This window comes from Nuphar pumila, chromosome 10 (genome assembly GCF_984573655.1).
Source record: "Nuphar pumila chromosome 10, dmNupPumi1.hap1.1, whole genome shotgun sequence".
NCBI lineage: Eukaryota > Viridiplantae > Streptophyta > Magnoliopsida > Nymphaeales > Nymphaeaceae > Nuphar > Nuphar pumila.
This window is the reverse complement of record NC_143258.1, coordinates 108175662-108199749: the sequence shown is the minus strand read 5'-3', so window position 1 is coordinate 108199749 and position 24088 is coordinate 108175662. Positions and strand designations below refer to the sequence as shown.

At 37.6% G+C, this 24088-nt stretch overlaps 1 protein-coding gene across 1 annotated transcript in view; it reads right to left on the bottom strand.

Annotated features, from left to right (window-relative positions):
• The window catches only part of LOC149827839 (Cleavage and polyadenylation specificity factor (CPSF) A subunit protein), a 121500-nt gene that overhangs the window by 91559 nt on the left and 5853 nt on the right, over positions 1-24088 (bottom strand). The window contains exons 5-7 of the mRNA XM_090019681.1: positions 12964-13051; positions 12668-12828; positions 9625-11638 (exon numbers count right to left, since the gene is read on the bottom strand). Of these exons, the coding sequence (XP_089875807.1) occupies positions 9625-11638; positions 12668-12828; positions 12964-13051 (2263 nt within the window). The remainder of the gene's footprint in view (positions 1-9624; positions 11639-12667; positions 12829-12963; positions 13052-24088) is intronic.

The following is a 24088-nucleotide window of genomic DNA, read 5'->3' as shown; positions in this document are numbered from 1 at the left end:
CTTGTGATGGTCATTAATGAAGCAAAGAACATGCAAATATATCTGCATCATAAAAGTATAAGAATCAGCCTAAAACACTTTAAAAAAGCTATTATTAAAAGTAAAGGATGGAGAGTGAAGAACACAAATTATTACTCATAATTTACCAATTACTAAAACAAATAAATAAACATCATTTAAGGAGGTGAAAGATCTATGATTCTATAATATACTATGATAAAGCAGACAAAATTTTAAAAAAAAGGTTCTTTCAAAAGTTTGCATTTATGAAAAAATGCTAAAGAAAGATAACATAACAACGAAGAAAAACAAAATTCATATTGGCCGACTGTTACTAGCAATAATGATATTTATTTAAAATTTTAAACAATTAGATGCAGCATACTAGTTGCCCCCCTCTTCTGATAGAGTAAATGAGTCGAGCTTGGGTGTGCCCACGCTCGGTATATCAAAGAATTCATACTTAATAGGGATGATAAGCTCAATCATGCTTGGTATACATTTTTTATAATATGTTTTTATAATATGAATTCAAGAATTTTCCTATAATATATTTTTTATATATTATAGGATACTTATAAGTATCTCTTTTGTTTTGTTTCTTTTATCATGCTTGGTTCACTTGATCAACATGTAAGTTCAGAATTCACATAAAGCAAAGTCACTTCAAGAGATCAAGGAGAGAATGGAAGTCTGCAAGATCAAACACCATAATGAAACCATAAGACAACTTGTGGAGGCAGAACATGTTTTTCATTGACTTTGAAATTGAAAAAAATAAATCAATAATCCATATATATCCAACAGTAAAAGAATAATAAAAGTGATTCAGTCAATCTGATCAGGATTCAAGCAATCGTCAAAATGACTTAAAAGTTAAAACCTACAAGAATGATAAAAAATACTGCATTAACCCTTATTCCTAAAAAAGATGACCAAATAAACTCAGTTAAACCACAAAATGTGAAATGTTTCTCAACCAATATATTGTTCATTCATGGGACTCAAATAAGAATATAAATGATCATCATATTGATAACACAAACGATAAAGACCATCATGTTATTGCAACAGGAAAATGAAACAAATAGTCTCTAACAATCCCTTGTTCCCTAAATGTACTTTCTAGAGAGAATGAAGGAATCAAACATCTACTCACGAGTTGAACCTCACACCACACAGGTCAGACACCAGCCCTATATCACTCAAAAACTCTTCATCAACACAAAATATGGACCCACCATTTGGGGGAAACAATTTGGATGGGTCGAAACAGGTCTGACTCTAAACTCATTAACTGACCTTATTTCCCAACCTTAACACCCTCTGAGTAGCCACACAAATCTCAAATTTCCAAAAAGTGAACCAAAATAAAATTAAGTTAGGCAATGATGTCCCAAACCCTAGGTAGAGAATCGGATCTCCAAGGACCAAAACCTTCAGAAAATAAAACTGATAAGCTTTCCGTTTTCAAAAGATCAAGGTTACGGTGACAAGGCAACGGTAAGCTATAAGCAACCCAATAAATAATGATAAACATAGATAGAATAAATTGTTTCCAACAACATGCACATGAATAAGCAATTCTGCAGAACCGACAAAGAGTGCAAAACATGTCACAGGGATACTCTAACTTAATCCCATATCATATCCCATGTGGTAAACGGGTCTCGTGCCAAGCTGAAAGCTTGGAATCCATCTGCCTCGTGGGGCTTAAGAGATGGTTAGGGTCTGCGACTGCCTAACCCCAGCTTGCCTTAAAAAAAACAAAAAAAAACTCTGAAGAGTCTGAGCGAGAGTCCCCATGCTTGGCTTGTGAAGGGGTTGCAGTCGTGCGATGAGCGTGAGAGAAGAGATGGAGAGACTCAGAGAGTGAGAGGAGAGCGTACCTTAACATAAGGAGAAGGGGGGGAAAATCGGAGTCGTGGGAGATGGAGAGAAGAGATGAGAGAAGAGATGGAGGAGAAATAGATACGCGTACCTGAATATCCCCATCGTCAATCGGTTGCGGTCGTCGGACATCAGAAAAGGTCGTCGGAAGTTCTGAAGGTCGTCAGTCGGTCGCCAAAATCCTGAGAGAGAGAGGAAGAGAGAGACTCAGAAGAGGCGTGAAAAAAAAACCCTAAAGCCTCTCTTTTATGTTTTTTTCGCGAGTTTTTTAAAATTCCAATTTTGCCCTTAATAAAAAAAAACTTTCTTTTTAAAAAAAATGGCAAAATAGTAATAAAGGTAACTCGTACCCCTTTAAAGGGATACGCTTCCTAATACTTAAGTGCGCTTCTCCGTGCATTTCGGAAGCATCGCATTTCGCGCTTCCGAAGCGTGTATCGGGAAAGCGCACTTCCCCTATAGTAGGGGCGCTTCTGGTAACTCTGCTTAGAAAAAAATAAAAAAAATGTTGGAGCGTGATTGCTCTGTTGTTGTTGCACATGGGTGGATTGATGTTGCACAGGCAACTCAATACCACCAAAAGTGCATTAATGGAAGCTTAAAACCGAAAACCCAAAAGAAAAATAAATCAAAGAAGTGGAAGAGAAATGATGGTTGCTTACCTGTAGCCGCAGCTTCAGAGTGATCGACTTCCTTTGTTTTGCAGGGATTCCTCTACTGTAGCTGCAGAGGCTCGAAAGGGGGAGCTGAAGTTTCTTCGATCCGCCCAAAGAAAGGCTTCAAGGAGTAGGCAATGGGAAAAGGATGGGAAGGAGGCGGAAGATGGATTCAGACGGGTGGAGGATGGATGCGCTCCGATGGATGTAATCGATTAGTAACCGTGGTGAGGTGAAACGTGATCCCTTCAATCGAGGGATTGATGCGTTTATATCGAGAGAGGAAGAAGAGTCGAGAAGGAGGAACGGTTGGTGATCGACGGGTGAGAAAGGGGAAGAAGCAGATGGTCGGTAGATGAAGCCCTACTCCCCTGCGGTCTCTCCTTCGCGACGAGAGGCCGTTAGGCCTTTTGCAGATTGGGTCCAAAATTTTGTAAAATTTCTGAAGAAGTGGCTCTTCTCAAAGCTCTTTCAAAAGGCCTTTATACGAAACAATCTTCGTAAAAAGGGGCTTCTAAACTATTTCTCTGTATTTTTCTGTGTTTTCTAATTTTTTTGGTATTTTTGAAATAAAAGCTCTGAAAACTAAAGGATTTTAAACTAATTTTGCGAAATTTAAAAATATTTGCAAAAGTGTTTTCTGAGAATCCGAGTTTGAATTTTGGAAATTTCTTCAAAAAATGGGTTTGGATCCGGGTTTTGAGGAAATATTCAAGTTTTTAACCTCGAATCGAGAAATACAGAGTCGTGGATCCAATTGGATGCCGGATGGACTCTCCGAGTCATTCAGAAACTATTTTTGGTATTTTTGTAATTTTGGTTTAAAAATTAGATAACGAAGCCCAGATTTGGATTTTTGCACTGGATCCGGATCCAAAAATCGAGTCAGATATAGAAAATGGATTTAATTCCAGTAAATCTGAGAAATAAACTGAAATTTAGATTGAAACTGACTCAATTTATTCAGAAAATGGGGCTAGGGGCAAAAAAGAAATATTTATGAAATTTTGAAAAATTTGGGGTGTTCACAAGAGACTAAGTGCATACATTCTCATAGAAAAAATACTCATGCAATAATTAAAGCCACATGTCTCATAAAATAAACATGCTTTCAATCAAGTTTAAGCATATATGCAAGTGATTATATAAAATTTTACATTTTTAAGCATGTAATGAATCGAGAATTTCAAACATGAACATGCATGTCTATCAAGGATGAAATACAAATTGTATTTGACAATTATTGTATATATATATATATATATATGTTTACGTATATATATTTAATGGTAGAGAAAAAACAAGTGTTTTTCTCATGCGTAATACATGGGCTAAATACTTGAAAAGTGTAAGAATACATGTCAAGTAATTCCAAGTAAAAGGAAGAGAGATAAGAGATAACAAACGCTTCATAAAAACGTAAAGAAAGAAAAGAAGTAACAAAAACCTCACCACTTTTTTGATTTTTTGAATATCACGCTTCCTTATGCACTGAAGGACTAGCTTGATTACAACCGAGCTCTGATACCATGTTAGAAAGTACGCGAAAATGAATTACAAGAATGCATAATGCATTCATAAGGTCCATCTTTGGACAAACACAACCCCATAATGGGGAATAACAAAATGGTCCACTAAGGGACACCAAAAGAAGTCTATGAAGAGGCATAAGTTGTACATACTTCATTGAATGAGGACCTAAAAGGCCATCAAAATACATGGGGTAGAGACCCCTATTTATACAAGAAAGAGGTCTGAAAAGGGGGAGTCATTGGGAGCTCCCCATAAAGACGTTGGGAGCCCCAACGGTCACATTTGTGACCGTTGGGGCCCCAACGACTCTATGTTGGGCCCCTTATGCGTGGATGTAACGACCCCAACTCCTTCCCCTTTTTAAAAATGCAAAAAAAAAAAAAAAATCATATGCAAAAACCTTCCCAAGGATCTGGGGTCCTCACAGTTCCACTTTCCATTGGATATCCCATCACCACAAATGTACTGACAATCATCATCCATGAGTAGTAACACCAACCATTTATTTATGAACCGAAGTAAATTGTTATTACCATGCTTTATACAACTAAAGAGTACAATAACTGAAAATAACAATGGAGCCATGAACAACAAAAACAACACCACTCTGCCACTGCCGAAACTGTCTAACCCAAAATGTGACCCTTGTCCATCCTCAGTGAACAACCCATCCCTCACTGCTCACCATTTCCTGTAAAACCAACGAAGTAGAAGGGTCAGAACAGAATTCTGAGCACTACTATTTCAAGGAGATTAGGTGAGACAAAGATTATGAATAAGATTTCATATGTGGATTTGAGTGAGTGCAGATACAACAATCGAGCAACATCCGATCATGCATAAATGTAACAGATTGTTCATACTCACGGCTAAAGAACAGTAAGACAGTAACACATAGCAATAACAAAACATTTCAACATGCTTTTAAGAAATGAATTACCATACCATGAACTAGAGATCGTTTCGAATTATGCATGACTTAGTGCAAAGAAGAATTTGCATGACTTCCTTATTATCTTACCTTTAAGTTTCTCTTTTAAATTTCCATCGTCCGCGGATACACCAAACGGGTAAAATCCCCGAGGTCAAGTAGGTTCCCAGGGTGGATTAGCACACAAATTGGTATTTTATTACTAGGTTCCAACCTAACCCTCGACCGAGTCACCCTCAGAACATTAGACTTCCACATCTAATGTCGGGGACACAAGGGACACCCCACGCCCACCAGTGTCACTTCCTTGGTACCAAACAAACTCACAGTTGTGACCAACACCACCACTCCCGGGTAAAGTGGCGGACTCTCCCTAAAACCGTGGCCAGGAGAAAGAACCTCCATATCGGGTTCTGGGGACCAAATTCACGCACACGGAGTTTTTATATCCTCACAGCCTCCCCAGGACTGGAAACTCTAAGATCTCCATTCTCAAGATGGAAGACCTCAGATCAAAAGTTACATTGTTCTTTATTATGTTTTTATTTAATTCAGTTCTTAATTTTTGCAACACCCTATGCAAAAGTGAAGTGTAAAGCTCGCATACAGTCCTGCGAGAACTCGTATGGGACTCCCGCCCACGAATACCATGTCAACAGTGTAGTAGTGTGCCATACTATCTTACGTTGTGTAAGTGATGAAATCAATGTGGAAACAAAACCAACTTTCTTAACAAAGTGCATGAGTTATCACACCATACGCATGTACCATCCATGTACAAGTGTCTCCATGACACCCCCTACCTCTTATGCATTCAGCCATCGTTCCTAAATTCATGAGAACGATCCATGCATGATATCACATTTAAAAACCATATTGGTCCATATATGCACATGGACATTAACCAATACATGCTTCCGTTTAACATTCCACACGTTTCAACACACATTCATGATCAACACGAACAACAATATTCTAATCATGCTCATATTTATGTATCATGAAATGAAATGTTATCATTCATTCATTCATCCACCGGCAATTGTGTAAATCCCAACACCTACTAGGAGGAGTGGTTGGGCTTGCCAATCCCGGGCCTTTCGTTCTACTGTCTAAATAGTCCATACTACTTAGACTGCTGGCTGGACTAGCTAGAATGAATCATCCAGCACATCCACTGATCCTGTTACTGCACACATCCTCATAAAAAGAGAGAAAAGAACAAACAGTCTATTCCCCTACGGCTGAGGGGCTATACAACAAAGAAAAACACACCATTAGCAGCCGATTATGGAGGAACAGTAATAGCATTTAGAAATAATGCTGATAATGGCAGCCATCGGTACCCAGTGAATGTATCCAACGGGTCAGGCTGCTGTCATGCCTGTTACAATATTTGTGCAACCCTTGCACCTAACCTTTTTCTACAATAGGATACACAGATTTGAAACAGCGACCATAATCTACCAATGGTTTCTCTGATTTCAAGAATACAATATGTAAGTTCAGACACAGCAAGATTTCATGCATGTAGCAATAACAAGATTTAATCCCACAACTATGTTTTCCTTGTTCCAGTGAATAGCAAGAATCACGATCTAAATACACACTCAACTTCATCGAGTTTTCCTGCTTTTAAACTACCATTTCCACGTTATATTCTAAGCAAATAATTTCAGATAAGCCAAAGAAAATATCATGTTATGTATACCGTAATCCACTATAGATCAGAGCACACGAGTTTTAGCAAAACCTCTAGTTCAACACATCCCATACACACCCAGCCTGTGTTCATCGATCTCCAGGCTAAAGAACCCCCAAATCCGGGGTATTCCAAGCAAGAACTGGGCTGTCGTAACCGGCTGTCTTCGCCCTTCACCGATCCCATGTCGGCCAAATTGGAAATCTTAGGGTTTAGGGTTGGACCAGCATTATCCCCAACCCAGATCGCTACCTCTAAACACCCTTTTCCCTTTTAATTTCTTGAAAGAAAACACTAGTAATAATCTGAAATCCTATTCCCATAACCTCTCTCTCCTCAAACCCTCATACAAGATCGAACCCACGTTCGATCCCTCACCCATATCCAAGAATAGCCGTACTTTTTTACGGTGATTTCCCGGTGGCTGTAGGCTTCTGTCGCGAAGAGATGTCGGCTAATGGCTCTTCCCCCCTACTGCCGTGAAGGAAGACACTTGCAAGACCCTTGACAGGTGCGGATGGGCGAAGCTCTTGTCGTTGAAGGGCTCCTTCCTCCACCGTGCGCACCAATCGTGAGAGGGAGGGAGATCGATTGGAAGAAATCAAAAGCCTGACTGAGGGAAATCCCCTCCCTTTTAAGCCGAGCTCCCCCTTTCCTCCCCCTTCCGAGAAAAGAGGGGTTGGTTACATTCTGCGTAACCCCCCTTTCACCCTCCTGAGTTCTTGAATGCAAGAATCGTGCTTGAGGCACGATTCTTGTTCTTATTGTCATAAGACTCGTACTCGGGTCTGGGTCCAAACCCTGCGACCCGCAACACCCGATTCAGCATATGCATGGATCCGGGTCTTCCTGAACTAACGGATCCTTGTGGGTCCAATTGTGGATCCGACCCTAATACTTAAGTATTTACCCAATTAAAGTTATTTTTATAATCTTAGTTTAACACCCATTTATTGATTCTTTCACGGATCCGGATATCGGGTCCTAGATCCAATTCGATTAAATATACCTATTTCTTCCGGATATTACAGTGGATCCCTTATTCAAAATAAAAAACAAAAAATAATTATTTACATAAAATAGTTGTTTCTAAAAAAAAACTATGTAAAATAACAAAAATACCCCTATCGGGTATTTCACACACACACACAGATATATATATATATATATATATATATATATATATATATATATATATATATGTGAGAACATATATATTTTAACACACCCATCATTCTGTCAAGGTGATTGCTTACTCGGATGCTGATTGGGCTCATGATCCAACTACAAGGAGATTATTCACAGGTTATGGTGTTTATTTAGGTTCTCATCTAGTCTCTTGGGCAAGCAAAAATCAAAAAATAGTTGTGCGGTCTACCACTGAGGTAGAGTATAGGGCCATGGCAGTCATGACTGTTGAAGTGACTTGGATTAAGCATATTTTATGTAACCTGCACCAATCCATCTTCAGCTCTCTAGTTTACTGTGACAACCACAGTGCAGTTTCTATTTTCACTAATTCAGTTCAACATGAAAAAATGAACCATGTGGAGATAGAACACCATCTCGTCAGAGAAAAAGTTGAATCCAAGGAGATTCATCATATGTTTATTCGTAGAGAAGACCAAGTGGCAGATTTATTCACCAAGGTTCTTCCAGTCAATCGGTACTGAGATTTTTAATCCAAACTGTCCATGGTTCTCCACCATGTTTAGTTTGAGGGGGGGGTGTTAAGAGTATGCTGGTTGGATCGGATCTAGATCTGATCCATGTAATTCCATGAAATATATATATATATATATATATATATCATAAATACCCAACCAAGTGAGGGGTATTATTGTAATCTCTAGTATTATATTATAAATATAAGATCACACCACCCACAATGGGTGACGTCGCCATTGGGAAACCCTTTCCTCCTTTTCTATTTCATTATCTTTCTTTCTTGTCTATTGTTTGTTCAGGAAGACTTATTCTCGAGGCGTTCTCACACAAACTTCCAGGTAGATATATTTTCCTTAATGAAGTTGATTCCAGGTTCTCCCATTTTTTTATTTTTCCATAATTATTATCAATTAAGATGCCATTTATATACTTCAACTTCCGATCAAATATGGTCTGCACATTATTTTTGCAGCCTGTTCAAATCCAAATCTGTTGCCAAAAGTTTTATAGAATTGTATTTCGATTATCACAAATCATGCATATGTGATACATGAATATGAACTGAAGCAATAGCATAATTTCTGTTTCTTATAAGCCAAATCTAAAAACCTTAAAAATTAGTCTCTGGCTTACACTCTTACCAGAGTTCAGAATGCATATAGCCCACCACCACCACCACCAAATTTTTGCTGATCCAATAAGGCTGTGTTTGGATGTTCATCAAAAATATTATATTCTTAAAACTATGAACAGTGGTTCTATAATAATCTTGAACTTGTGTACATTTTCATTGTGAATAAAAAGAGGGAGAGATAAAGATGGATTTGGGAGAGAGAGAGAGAGAGTCATTAATATCAAATTATCCCCTAAACAGTCAAATATTAAAGTTCAGCTTTTGCATTTTCCAAACTTATCATAATCAAGAAGTGAGAATAACCATTTAGCAAAGTGAGTAGCAACCAATAACTGATAGTAAGATTGGTACAAGATGATTAACAATTTACTTCATAGATTATGAAGCAGTCATAGACGACTATCAGTTCTGATTTTTAAGCCAGTGCTTCTTTCACCATCGCAATTTTTATACAAATTTGTCATATAAGTTATGTAATAAAGCTTTGTAAAAGCTGGATGAGATAGTTGTCCACCCACCATTTCCCAGAAATTCAACAAAAGAGTAAATACTCATACTAAATGCAATGCAGGATGTATAAAGAATACAAAAGTGGTGTTCGGGTACTAACCAGATGCAGGCAGTTCTCTGCCACAAACAAAATGCCTTGAGGGCAATCAACAGAACATACAGGGGTGACATGAGTGGCAGGTTGAAATGATATGGAAGTGTAAATAATTCGTTGGCTCTGCCTTGCAGTTTGCAGCAACCAAGGCCTGTCACAGAGAGCAATTATATCTGCATAAAGGGATTCACTCAGAGGAGCCAAGAAAACAGGGGTTACACCAATGCGACGAGCAGCAACCAATTGTAACTGAATTGGCAATGAACCTTCAGATATCTCATTCATATTAATTGTAACATACTGTTGCAAGTTTTCAGTCGCAAATGGTAGGGCCATACTTGGTAGATCAATCGAAGTCCAACAGGGATTTAAAATTTCTGACGAGTATGAGGAAGAAATTGCAGGCCACTGAAACCAAAGCAGCATTCCATTCCTCAGCCCTGAGACAATGTAAAATTGGTCTAGAAGCACAATCCTCACATCTTGTGGAATGCACCAACAGACAGCAGTTCCTGTAGCATTGGTTAATGAAATGTTTCCTACAGCAAGGACCTTGAAGCCTTTCTTTGGAACTAGAGAAAGAAGCTCAACTGAAGGCTTGTGAGTGCCTATGACAAAAGTTCTACCAATCTCAATTCCACTTGGAAATGAAGCCTGACGACTGCCATCTATAAAACTCATCGAATTTGGGAAAGGTGGTTGTGTAGTCCCATCCTCCTGAGGTATTGATATGCAGGACACCTCAGACTGCAATTTAATTTTTTGAATCTCAAAAATCTCATAATTACAAGAAGACAAACTGACACCAAGCATAAACAGAAAACATGGATTAGACGTAGCGACAATTATCAGATTGTTTCCAACAGCTCCCAAGTTTATTGTGAGATCCTCTGGCCTCCATGATTTCCAAATTGGACAGGGTGATGGAATACCTTCAGGATGAGCTGTAACAGTAGGCACACAAATTCTCACTGCATGTCTGCAGATTTGAACCAAAACCCCATCCTCCACAATGCCACATGCCAAAGTGCATGAATCAGAAACAAATCCAATGGAGTCTGTCACATCACAGAAACTTACACCAACTGATAGCACTCTTGTCTCCTCAACAAAGGAAATCACTAAGAAAGAATGAAAATGGTCACCCTTTTTCATGCGCAAAGACCATATACCAGTTACTCCTTGGTAAATAGGTGCTGTCTTGAGAAGCTTTTCTATGTTGATACCACTCCGGATGATTCTCAGAGACCCCTCGGATCCCATACCGCAAGCAGCAAATATCTGATCCTGTTCTTCATTATGATAATCGACGACTGAAACATCTAAGATTGGACAAATGTTCTGAATAGAGCTTTGATAGCACAATCTTCCATCCTCTAGCTTGAGAATCAAACCATCCCCCATCTCTACAAAAGTTGCCACAAAACCACCCTTGACCCACAGAAGTGTCTTGCAAGGCAAGCCCCTATAAAGACAAGATGTAACAGTAACCTTGAAGTTGACCTGGTTATCGAAAGAAATATCCAACATATATAATTCACCAGCATCTGTACAAAAAATCATTTTAGAATTTGCAGATATCTCTGGTTCCCAACTCCATGCACATACAAAACTGGAATTTGGAATGAGTTTACAGCTTTCACCATCAATATTCATAGGGTCATCTTCTTTTGATATGTCCATTCCAGAGTCACTCAATTCAAGCAAAGCACATGCAGCAACACTAAAAATTCCTTCCTCGTCAACTTCTAGATTTCTACAGCACTCAGAAATATCTTTGGTTTCAACTGGAGCAGGTCCGCATAAATTTGTCTTGTACACACAGTGTGGATGACATGGATCCCTAATATCCATTAAAAGAATCTCACCAATCCTAAACAGCAACAAGATTCCAGGTAAATGAGGAACCTCATCGACTGCGAGAAAAAGAGGGCCCCCTTCCTTGTATTGAGACATGACATGGATGGAGCTGTCTCTACCATTGAATTCCAAAAGAAGTAACTCATTTAGGACCTTCTTTCTGCAACCACAAATGATTACACTGGGATAAATGAAATCACCATGACTAAATGCACCACACATGTATACATGAATAGACAAAAAGATGCACACACACACACACACACACACACACACACACACACACACACACATTAGTGAAAAACCACATGTGATGAGGAATCACAAGATAGAAGTACAGGAGATGTAAATGAAAGCATTACAATTAAAATATAAGGCTGACAGAGAGGGCAAGATAAACAGTTCTGTCATGACCAAGAAAAATCTGAACCCAACCATTTACGCATATCTTTGTACAAGGAGGTGAATAAAAGCAGCCAGCCTATCTATGCCCATGAAAATTATTTGGTTACGTTCAAACCATAATAACCATCAAGTTTGGAGGAGCCACCACCACCACCAAACTTGGTACTAATTCTTGCCTCTTTTCTTCATGCCCGTAACCGAAAGGAGAGAATACAAGTACTGGGCCATGCCTATGTCCGTCAAAGAATCCCTCGAAAAACACTTCAGTATTCAAAGAAAGGAAATGTACCAAAGAGGTTAAGGGTTTCCTCCTCATGTTGGCAACAAGCTCACATCTAGAAGTAATATGCCATGTTCTTCAAGTTCTGCACATATGTGTACACATGGGCTATCATAACAGAGAGCACTCTGTTTTTTGCAGAAGTTGGAAATAGTCTTTTTGATTAATTTATCAAACTCTCAGATAATTTATGTCCATGCACATGTTCGCGCATATAGGCCAACAGTCTATTATTCTTAGTACTATTTAATTACTATAAGTATGAATGTGTGCTTACACGTGTAGCCCCAAACGCTTAAGACACTTCTCAATTTACGCATTAATAAAGAACATATGTGAAACATGCGTGCCTCCAAAGGCTCAAGACAACTTTCTCAATCTATATACTAATAAAGGGCATAATCTGAATGAAAGCAGGGATACTTTAATTATGCAAGTGCCAACTACTAAAAAGTCTAACAATATATATAGCATGCCCATTTTTTTCAATGTAACAATGCGTACCTATGAATAATGACTGCTAGTATAGGACTGTATGATGCCTTTGTAGATTCAGTAAAATCCCCAGAGGTGAAACAAACACTCCAGATTGTGCCCGAGACAGAATCCTGACCATCCCTTGTTGAGTTGGGGCTCCCTTCAAGTTGTGCAGGATATAGAATTTTCTGAAATTGTAACAAACAGTGATATTAAAAAACCAAAACTATTTACTGCAACAACTGAGGCAGATTAAATAGGACATTAGAAAGGATATGAATCATTAAAATTTCATCAGAGTGAAGCCAACCATAAATGGCTACCTTATCAACAATGTTATTGCCAGCTGATGCAGAAACAGGAAACAAAGCGATTTGGTTCTCATATGCAGCAACAGCTACAAAACAGCCACTGGAAAGTACGGAGGATAAAATTAAATATTGCAGAGGATAAAACCTAAAAATGAGCAGCAAAGAAATTGCTGCAACTTCATGCTTTTTATCTTGATAAATTGGATCTCTAACCACAGTATTTTATAGGCCTTGTTTGGATGTATTTATGATTATTTGTTTATAACCAATAAACAAAAACACATAAATATCTATAAACAAAAGGTAAAAATAAACAAGTGGTTTTTGGAGCAAAAAACAATTATGAACCTACTCCACTAGAAGGCCAAAGGTGGGTGAGGAAATGGATGGAGGTAGTGGCCAGAGGTGGGTGGGGAGGGAGGAGGATTGCAGTGATGGAAAAGAATGGGCCAAAGAAAATACAATAGTGGTGATGGATGTTGAGGAAGGAGGATGGTGGTGGTGTCTAGAGGAAGAAAGGATGGTGGTGGTGGTGGCCAGAGGAAGAGATAGCGGTGGTGGGTGGAGTGACAGAGGATGGCAGTAAATGGCTGGAGGTAGGTGGGAAGGGAGAAGGTGGTAATGGTGGAGGAAAATGGGCTAAAGTAAAAGTATGGTAGTGGTGATGGAGGGAGGGAAGGATGGTGGTGATGGCTAGAGAAAGAAGACAATGACAGTGTTAGGTGGAGAAAGAGGGATGGTGGTGGCAGTGGTGGATAGGCCAAAAAAAGAACATGGTGGTGGTGGTGGTGGTGGTGGTGGTGGTGGTGGTGGTGGTGGTTGGTAAGAAGGGAGGGGGATTGAGAGTGGTAGATGGGGAGAGGAGAGAGATAGAATGGTCAAAAAAACAAACTCTCTCATTTTTTAAAAGGGTACCTATTTATTTGTAACTAAAATTTATAAACAATAAACAAAATTAAAGCATCCAAGCATGTTAATATTTGATTAAAATAAATATAAAAAAAAATACCTACCTATACATATATCCAAACAATACCATAGCTTAATGCTTTCAGTTCTAGCTTAGATGCTGACAAGTGAAAAAATACCCTTATTGAGCTCTACAAACTCAGCACACGTGCAAGACTTGGTGCAAGTTGACATCATCATCATCAAGCCTTATTCCATTCCCAACTACATGGGGTCGACCTCACAATTGCTGTTTCTTCGTTCCTTTCCATCTAGAGTTACAACTTTGCTCATCTTATAATTCCTCATTGTTTCACTACCTCTTTACAAGCCTTTAAGGTCCTCCTCTTTTCCTAATTCCTTTTACTTGCATCGTATAAACCTTTCTTATTGGTATTGTAATAGGTCATTGTACAACATGTTAAAACCATCTTAAACAACATTCTCTAAAAAATTTTCTTTTATTGGTAGTACTCCTAAACATTTTCTGATATAGTTATTTCTAATATTATCCTTTTCCATAGCTCCATACATCCATCTTAACATATGCATGCTTACAACTCTGCATTAACGCTCTTTTTGGGAGCCATGAATTGGAGGTGTGTTGCACTTTCCCAGTGCCTTCATGCTCTCTGATTGTTAGGAGCAGTGGTGTTGCCAAAACACTGCATTGGGAATGGAGTTGGTAGCCCCAACACCAGATTTCAACACTGATCATGCATAAATTATGCATTGTAAATTCATGTTTTTATGCATGATCCGGCACAAAAATGGAATAAAAACTCATTCTTATCAACGTTTTTCAGGGCATTGACGAATTTGCAAAAACAAGAAAAATTGCACAAAACAAATTTATCAAGTGTTTTTGAATTTTTTTTTTCTTTTAATAGCCTTCTTTTAAAAATATTTTTTAGAAAAGGTAATTTTAGGAATTTTATAAAAATAGGTAGAGTGTTTAGAAAATAATTAGTTTAACCTAATTTTGTTTTATAAATAGCATTATGGAGAAGGGGGTTGTCGTCCTCCAATTGGGAAAAACGTCAGCCTCTTCTCTCCCTCTTCTCCTCTCTTTCTCCATCTTTTCGTTCTATCATCGGTTCTTCCTCGTCTCTTCCTCTCTTACTCCTTGATTTCATCCTTGCTATCGCTGGTGCTTCTTACCCCGTCGTCGGAGTGTGCGTTCAACCACGAGAACGACCACTTCTTTTTCTCAACCCATCCATCGAAAGTGGCTGCGAGGTTTGCTTCTTCTCCCCCATCTCTTTAGTTGTTTCCCATGTAGTTTAGATTTATTTTGTTTCACCGTATGCATAAAAACATATTTTCGCATTGCATACCTCGTAGTTTATTTGCAGCAATATTGTTTCATTTAGGATAGTTTGATTTCATATTTTTATTTTCTGCATATTAGATTAGAACACATTGCATTGTTTGTTTGTTGCAATTTAGTGAGTTAGTTAGATTTGGTTGAGTTTATTTCTTGTTATAACTAACATTGGCTTTTAGAAATAGTTCCCAACTTTTGTTTTGTGTTTTATTTTTTTTTGTATTTTGCGTGTTTTGCAAGGAAGCTTACTTGTGCGAAGAGCCCCTCAGGGACGTGCCCCTTAAGAAAGGGACCTTTAAGCCTGATGGTTCAACTATAGCATCCAAGCAAACAAAATAGGCTAGATCACAAGAAAATAAGACTCATGCAGATTTTAGTTTTTTTTTGTTTTTTTTTGTTTTTTTTATTTTTTTTTATTTTTTAGTTTTTATTTTTTTTAGGGCCAGAGGGTCATTTACTTTATTTTGGGTTGTAATAAGGCCTTTTATATTTGAGCCCTCCGCAGAGGGTAGCACATTTTATTTATATTTTATTTAAAGGCAATAAAGATTGTTTTGTGTAGGGTACAAAAGTCTTTTTAAACACGTTCCTTGTGTTCGACTCGGACTTCACCACTAGTGTGAACCGAAATTTTGATATTTGATGCACGGTTTACACAAGCAAATTTTACTGAAAAACATCTTTTAAAATACTTTCATGAAAAGTTGCATCAAACACCATTTTTATGAAAACTGTCTTTGGCAACTCCATCCTCAATGCCACATTTTGGCAACACATGGAAATGGTGTTAAGCAAGGCTCTCAAAGAGAGCCTAAAAGTCACCATCAATTCACCAAACAAAGCTATTGGGAGTGACACTACCATTAACAAGCACAACAGCCAACTTTTAGCAATAGTTTGCAAGCCAGTTGGATTTTCCAGAATAGGTTCAGGAGAATTTTCCCTATTGCAGAATGACAAGTTGAATGGCATGTTTACAACAATAAATTAAACCTAAAAGTAAATGAAGAAAAGTCATGTTTAGTGCTAAGAATAAGTCTGTCTTTTCACTACATCAAAGATGACCACATGCTAGAAAAGACTCTAACCAAGAAAAAATTGTTATATATATATATATATATATATATGTGTGTGTGTGTGTGTGTGTGTGTACTTATGTACCTGTGTATGTAATATAGTATATATACATATTGTCTTCTAGGGGCATTTTGGTCTTTTCCTTTTTGTGTGATAGCTGATGTCTCTTAGAGACATTTTTTGTAGTTTTTTTTTGTCTTTTTTATCTTAGTTAGGGGCTTATGGTTTTTTTACCATAGATTCCAACGGCCACAATTATAGCCATTGGGAGCTCCCAACGACTCTATTGGGAGTTCCCATTGGCCTCCTCATTTGTATAAATAGGGACATCTTGTCCCTATTATTCTAATACTTTCCTTAAGCATTTTATAAAAGAATCATGTTTTTTTATGTGTGTGTTCTTGCTCTTTGTGAGTTTGTTTGCTTAGCCCTTTGTGGCTTGTTGTATTTAGCCCATTAGTGGCTTTTGTGTTTATGCACTTTTGTAGCCCCTTAGTAGCATTATGTTTATGTACACTTTATTTCATTACATGGTATCAAAGCCCCTTGGTGTTCTCACTCTTGGGCATTGGTGATCGTGACATTCAAAGTGTTTGAAGTGCTTGGCGTGGTCGAGTTGGTGGTGATTGTGTTCATCCTCAACCATTATCATTTCCTTTTCACTTATCTTCCTTCTTCGTCATGGATTCAAAAATTGATCTCTCCTTCAAATTGAATAGCAGCTATGGAAAATCACCTCAAAAGCAAAGAAGAAAGAAAAAGATCAAAAGAAAGTTCTTAATGAAGAAAAAAGAGAGCAAACCATAATTGAATATCAATCCAAAGTTATAGATTGAGAAAGTGAACATGCCAAAATCTTGGCATTGTTTATGAGTTGTCACAGGCTTAGAAGTGAAGGCCCCTGCGATGTAGCTTCGGATAGTCACAAATACCGAAAGCAGACCTTTTAAGTGCACAAGCAAACTCACAACACATACGCGCATTCACAAGCACAGAGAGAGGCAAGGAGGCAAGGATACATAAAACTTTTTTATAGCAACTTGTAAGCAAAGTACATAAAAAGGGGGAGAGAGAAGCCCGATACATAGGGTTCTTAAGCCAAAAAGCCATATTTAGGCACTGGAGAGTGTCAAAGAGGTATATACATTAGAAACAAAAAGGTAAAAACATAGTGATCCAAAACACGCTCTCCCGCCTAAGTTGGCGCTATCCTCAACGCCAATTGTTCATGGTAGTCCTCCACAAGTTGACAATGGTGAAACATGTGGGTAGCTTTCTCCGAAGTGGCTTTCCATTCTGATAGACCTTTCCACTGCACCAAGTACTTTTTGACATTGCCAAGGTAGTTATTGGAGTGGCTGAGGATGACTTCCGGTTCTTTTCTTAAGATGATAATTGTTGACGGCATGCGTTGTGGAATGAGAACACGTTGAGGCAACAATCAGCTTTAATGTGCCCCCTTTTATTGCATAGGAAGCATGTGGGGACATTTCTTGGATTCTCTGCATTAGAATTAAGAGGCATGTTTGGGGTAGGAAGCAGTCCACGCCCCCGTCCACCATATTGTCCTAGACCCCTACCTCTGCGATAGTTATTTCCTCCACCACGACCTTGCCCATAAGTCAGCCCGGTAGCCAAAACATTTTGTGAGTCTGACTGTCCACTATCATCATCAGAAAGACTCTTCAAACTGATCTCTCAGTGTAAAAGTTTGGCCCGTAAATCTTCAAAACAAGGTAAAACAAGTAAGCATGTGAGGGACGTGGCAAGAATGTGATAGTCTCTGCTCCCAATCCACTTAAAACTTGTTGCACTTTATCTTTGTTCGAGACCGCACATCCAACAAGAGCCAACTGATCTGTGATGCTTTTTACCTTGTTCAGATATTCCATAACAGACATGGTTCCCTTCTTTAATGAGTGAAATTCCCGCTTGAGATACAAAACCTTTGCTTTCGACATTTGAGAATAAGTCTGAACCAATATATTTCATAGTTCGGTGGTTGAACAATCATTTGGAATCGCAATCAGTATCTCCTTAGATAAAGTAGAAGTGATGTACACGACTAATGCTTGGTCTTTTTCATCCAAGCCATGAAATCAGGATTTTGAATAATCCTAGATGAGACAACCCCTCATCTTGTACTTCCTGCGTGATAAATTGAAGTGGGGCTGAAGTTGATCCATCTAGATGCCCAAAAAGATCTTGGCTTCGTATGAAAGGAATTATTTGTCTTTTCCAAGTCAAAAAATTTGAATGGTTGAGTTTTTCAAATACGAGTTGACTCAGAAAACTAGAGGAAAGACCAGAATGAGTAGAAGACGAATCCATATTTTTAATTATGGATTGCAAGAGAAAAGGGAACTTTCAGATGCCTTTAATTATGGACCCCGTGCTGCGTACCTCCCCCCCCCCCCTTTTGTAAATATTAGTTCTAGTTATGTACTAGAACCGCAGCACAGGTTTTTATGAAGGTCCAATATGCCAGAATAATGGATGGCATGATTCAAAAAAAAATGACATCAAACAGAGAAAAATCGACCCAACAGCAATAAGATGCAGAAACAAGATTATTTTTGTGGGAAACTGAGATAATATAATGATCTAGATAAGAGAAATAAAGGAGGAAATAAAAGGTGAAGGATGAAAAACGATATGAGAAGAAATAGGTACTTAAATCAATTGAGATAATCAAGAAAAACATAACAGATTTAACGTGATCTGATTTTGAGATGATCCTTTAGTTAAAAGAGGATAAGAAAACGCAGATTTAGATCAAAAGAGATCAGATCTAAAGAAAACGGAGATAACATAAAACAGTACAAGATCTGTCTTAGAGACAATGGAGAAAACGAGAAGAATGGAGAGAGATTAAGATTAGAAGAGACCCAGATCTGAAAAACAGATTTGACGTGAAAACAGAAGAGAGAAGAAAAGAAGAATGAGGGACAGAGAAAAAGAAGAAGAAACACGAAGCCAACCTTCAATGAGCGTAGATCGATTCAACCTGCTTTTATACTATGTCAGAATTTGGAGTTCCAGCCACGTCAATCAATGTCAGTAGAAAAGTAGATGGAAGGAGACATAGAGGCTGCGCAGAAAGGTCATCAATATGTGTGACCTAGAAACCTGTGTTTATATACAGCACTTTACAAAATATTATGGATGATAATGTCCCTGAATAGAAATACAAAATACAGTACATAACATGTGCAAAATATACAAAACATAATGTATGGGTCTGGACCAGACGTGGATCCATAACCATATTGTAAAAATGTCTTCAAAAAAGGCACTACAATCAAAACACAAAGTTCTTGATGAAAAATGTGTGCACAAATGCAAAATAAGAACTCTTAGAACACTTGTGCACAAAGGCGCAATATCTCACAAATGCACTAAGGCATAAAACAGGAATGAAAAACTTTATTAGATAATGCTTGGGCTTTGTCCCAAAGCCATACCAAATACAATGAGGAGAGCTCTATTTATAGAGCATCAAAAGCCATTTAGTGGGCTTTGGAGGGGCTCCACATGTAGTCGTTGGAGCCCCTCCAGGGGCCCAACGACTATATGTGAGCCCCCCAAGATACACAAAGTATAATATAAAAAAGAAAAGAAAAATAAATAAAATAAAAATATACAAACATATTCAAAAGATGAATATGCGTAAAAAAGAGAAAAAGACTAAAATACCCCTACAACTGATGTATATTTGTATATATATATAATTAGATAGATACATGCATTCATATATATGTATATGTATCTCTCTTTATATATATAAAATATATATGAGCATTACAATGATTTGGAATTAAAATTTAACACACACACACCCTCAAACTTAGGGCATGATGACCGAAAGTTGGTCAAGAAAGAAGTTGAACCGCGGATAACACAGTGCTTTGGTGAAGAAATCTGTCAACTGATATTCTGAAGTTACATACGGAAGATCTATGACTCCTTTTAGATATACTTCTCGAACATAGTGACAGTCCATCTCAATGTATTTAGTCCGCTCATGAAATATATGATTTTTAGCAATATAAATTGCACTCCTGTTATGACTGCAAAGCTTGGTGGGCCCTTCTACATTGATCCCCATGTCTTCTAATAGCTGATGAATCCATACAATTTTCATGGTAGTAGTTGTCATGGCTCGATATTCAGCTTCGGTAAAGGATAAAAGCACTTTTTGCTACTTCTTACATCTCCATGAGATCAACGAGTCTCCTAAAAACACACAAAAACCAGTGGTGAAGTAACGGTTATTTGGGTCACCTCTCCAGTCAGAGTCAGTATAAGTAATTAATTTTAATTCAGAGGAATAGGATAAGAATACTCCCTTATTTAATGTACCCTTTATGTATCTGATGATCCGCAAAATGGCACTCATGTGAACAGATGTTGGTGCATGTTGAAACTGACTTCCAGTATGAACTGCATGAGAAATATTTGGTCTAGTAATACTTAGATACATCAACGATCCCACAAACTGTCTGTAGGGAGTGGGATCTGTGAGGGGAATGTCATCATCAATTTTCATTTTGGTTCCTACTATTGCAGTTGTCTCACAAACTTTATCATCTGTAATACCTGACTTGTCAAGAATCTCAGAGGCGAGCTTAGTTTGAGATAAAAAAATACCCTCTATAAGAGTATGTCACTTCAATTCCCAAAAAATAGGTTAGAAATCCCAAGTCAGACATCTCAAACTTATCCTTTAAAATTGATTTTATGTGTTTAACTCCTTTAGTATCACTTTCAGTTATTAGCATATCATCCACATATAAAAGCAGTATTATTATCCCTGCATTGATTTTTCTAACAAACAAAGCAGTGTCAATGAAACAGGATGAGAATCCATTTTCTAACATTACAGAATTAAATCTTATCATACCAAGCCTTGGGAGCTTGTTTAAGACAATGGAGTGTTTTTCGAAGACGAAGCACCTTTCCTTTGGGAGTCTTCATTTCTGGCAAAGCATCCATATATACTTTTCCATTTAGATCACCATTTAAAAAGACGTTTTTAACATCCATTTGTTAATTGAATCAACAGTGATGAGGCATCTGACAGTGACCATTCGGGTCACAGGGGCAAATGTTTCTTCATAGTCAATTCTGTATTCTTAACTATATCCCTTAGCAACTAGTCGAGCTTTATATCTCTCAAGAGATCTGTCGCTCTTAGTTTTTACCTTAAATACCCATCTACACCCTATTGTTTTCTTAGCTTTGGGAAGATCTTGGAATTCTCAAGTTTCAGCCTTGTTGAGGGCTCTAAGTTCACATTTCATCGCTTTTAACCATTCATCATTCTTTTTTGCTTCTTCGAAGTTTCTGGGTTCTACATAGAAGTGAATGGCATTTAGACAAGCTCTATGTTTAGGTGTAAAAGAATCGTATGAGATAAACCTAGAAGGTACCTTTCTATTTCTCTCAGTTCTACATAGGTTTTCTTCATTTGTTGAAGTAGAGCCACTAGGTTCACTGTATTTTTCGATTGCACTTCTAAAACTGCTTTTGTCTCTATGAGAATATGTTATAGGATCTCTCGATGCTCCTTCATCACTATGTTGGTAGGTAGATGGATGGAAGGAAATATTTTCCTCATCTTCATTATCACTAGCCTCATTATGAGATCATCATTTTTAGCTAACAGATCAAATAAAAATGAATAATCTATATTTTCTTTATAAGGGTCACTTTTTTCAAAACCATTAACATTTTTCAAAAAAAATCACATTTCTAGAAACATATAACTTGTCATTCTTAACATCATAACATTGAAACCCTTTTTGGGTTTCGGAGTATCCAAAGAAAGCACATATAATGGCTTTTGGTGAGAGCTTGTCGTTCTTGTCAGTAAGAACAAAGCATTTGCAACCGAAAATTCTCAATCGACTATAGTCAGGTTCTTTAGTATACAACATTTTGAAAGGCGAGATTTTGTTCAAATTTTTAGATGGTAGCCGATTTATAAGGTAGACAGATGTTAAAGCAGCTTCGGCCCAAAACCCTTTCGGGATGTTTTGAGAAATGAGAAGGGTTTGAGTTGTCTCTATAATATGTCTATGCTTTGTTTCGGCTAATCCATTTTGTTGAGGAGTTTTCGAACAAGATCTTTGGTGAAGAATACCATGACTTTCAAGATAATTTTTTAATTCACTTGAAAGATATTCTACCCTAGAGTCAGTTCTAAAGATTTTTAAGTTTCCATTAAATTGATTTTTTATCATCATATAATAGGCTTTGAAAGTCGAAAAACTTCATATTTGTGCTTAAGAAAAAATATCCAACAATATCTTGTGTAGTCATCAACAAAGATTACATAATACGCAAAACCCCCTTTTGATAAAACTGGTGTCGGTCCCCATACATCCAAATGAAAATTTTCAAAAGGTCTTGTTGTAAACATAGATCTTTAACAAAAAAGTATTTTTTTCATTTTCCCAAGAATAGAATCGTTACAAGTGAAATCACTTTTAGATAGGTGTTTAACAAAAGGTAAATAGGAAATTTTTACAACATTTGGATGTCCAAGTCTCTTCTGCCATACATTAATATCTTTTTGTTGGACAACATTACAAAAAGGTTCTTTGGAATTTGAAGAGAATAGACATAGTATAGATCTCCCTTCCTAGAGCCTTCCATAATCAACCTCCCGGACCGGCGATCCTGTATCCAAAATTTATTAGATGAAAATTTTATATCACACCCATAATTCAAGAATTGAGAAACTGAAAGCAAGTTTAAGTTTAGTTTTGGTATAAATCTAATTTTTGAGATAAAAAAACCCTTGTTTTTCAAAATTTTCAATTCATTTTACTTCAAGAGAAGTTTCATCCGCGGTTGAAACAAATGATGGAAAGAGATTGTTTGAGTATTCGAAAAAGGTACTAATACTTGGGGAAATATGAAATGAAGCACCTGAATCTAAGATCCAAGAGGTCTTACTGGGAGGCGAAGAGGTTGACATGGCGGCTCTGAAAATTTCTCTCTTGAGAAGAGGTTGAAGAGCATCCACAATTTGTTGTAATGAGAGAGCTCCATTTGAAGATGACGAGCAATATTCCTTTTGAGGTTGAGAAGTGGTAGTCATAGCTAGCAACTTCTTCCATTTTGGGCAAATTGGTTTGATGTGCCCCGGTTCCTTATAAAAATGGCACAAAAGCTTGCTATAATCTCTCTTTCCGCCTTGGCCACTTGCTCCTTGGCTTTGATTCTTGAAGTGAGGAGGTTTGTAGGTTCTCAAGTTGTTTTCCGGTCTTGAGACGGCATTAACACCTTCACTTTCTTCATGGTTGGAAGGTGTTGCTAGAACACTTGGGTTACTTTTGCTTATACCCATACGAGTCTCTTCCCCACTTAGTTTTGTAATTACATCTTTAAGAAAGGGAGAAGTGAAAGAGGATAAAAGAGAGGATCGAATTTGTTCAAATTCGGGTCTAAACCCATTCAAAAAGTTAAAAAAGTGATCATCCTCTAATTGTTTATGCCTAAGTTCAATAGACTCTCCACTCCATTTGGGCTCAAGCATAGCAAGCTCATCCCAAATAGAAGATAATTCTGCGAAATATTCTCTAATAGTCATTTTGTTTTGTTGAAGGGTCAAGGCCCTTTTTTGAAAATAATACTTGTGGGATAAATCCCTTGAAGTGTACATCTTTTCAAGGTATTCCCACAATTGAGAGGCTTTCTTGAACTTGATGATTTCGCATTAATCCTTGTCTCAACGGATGAGAAGATCCATGATAGGATTTTGAAATTCCTCATCTC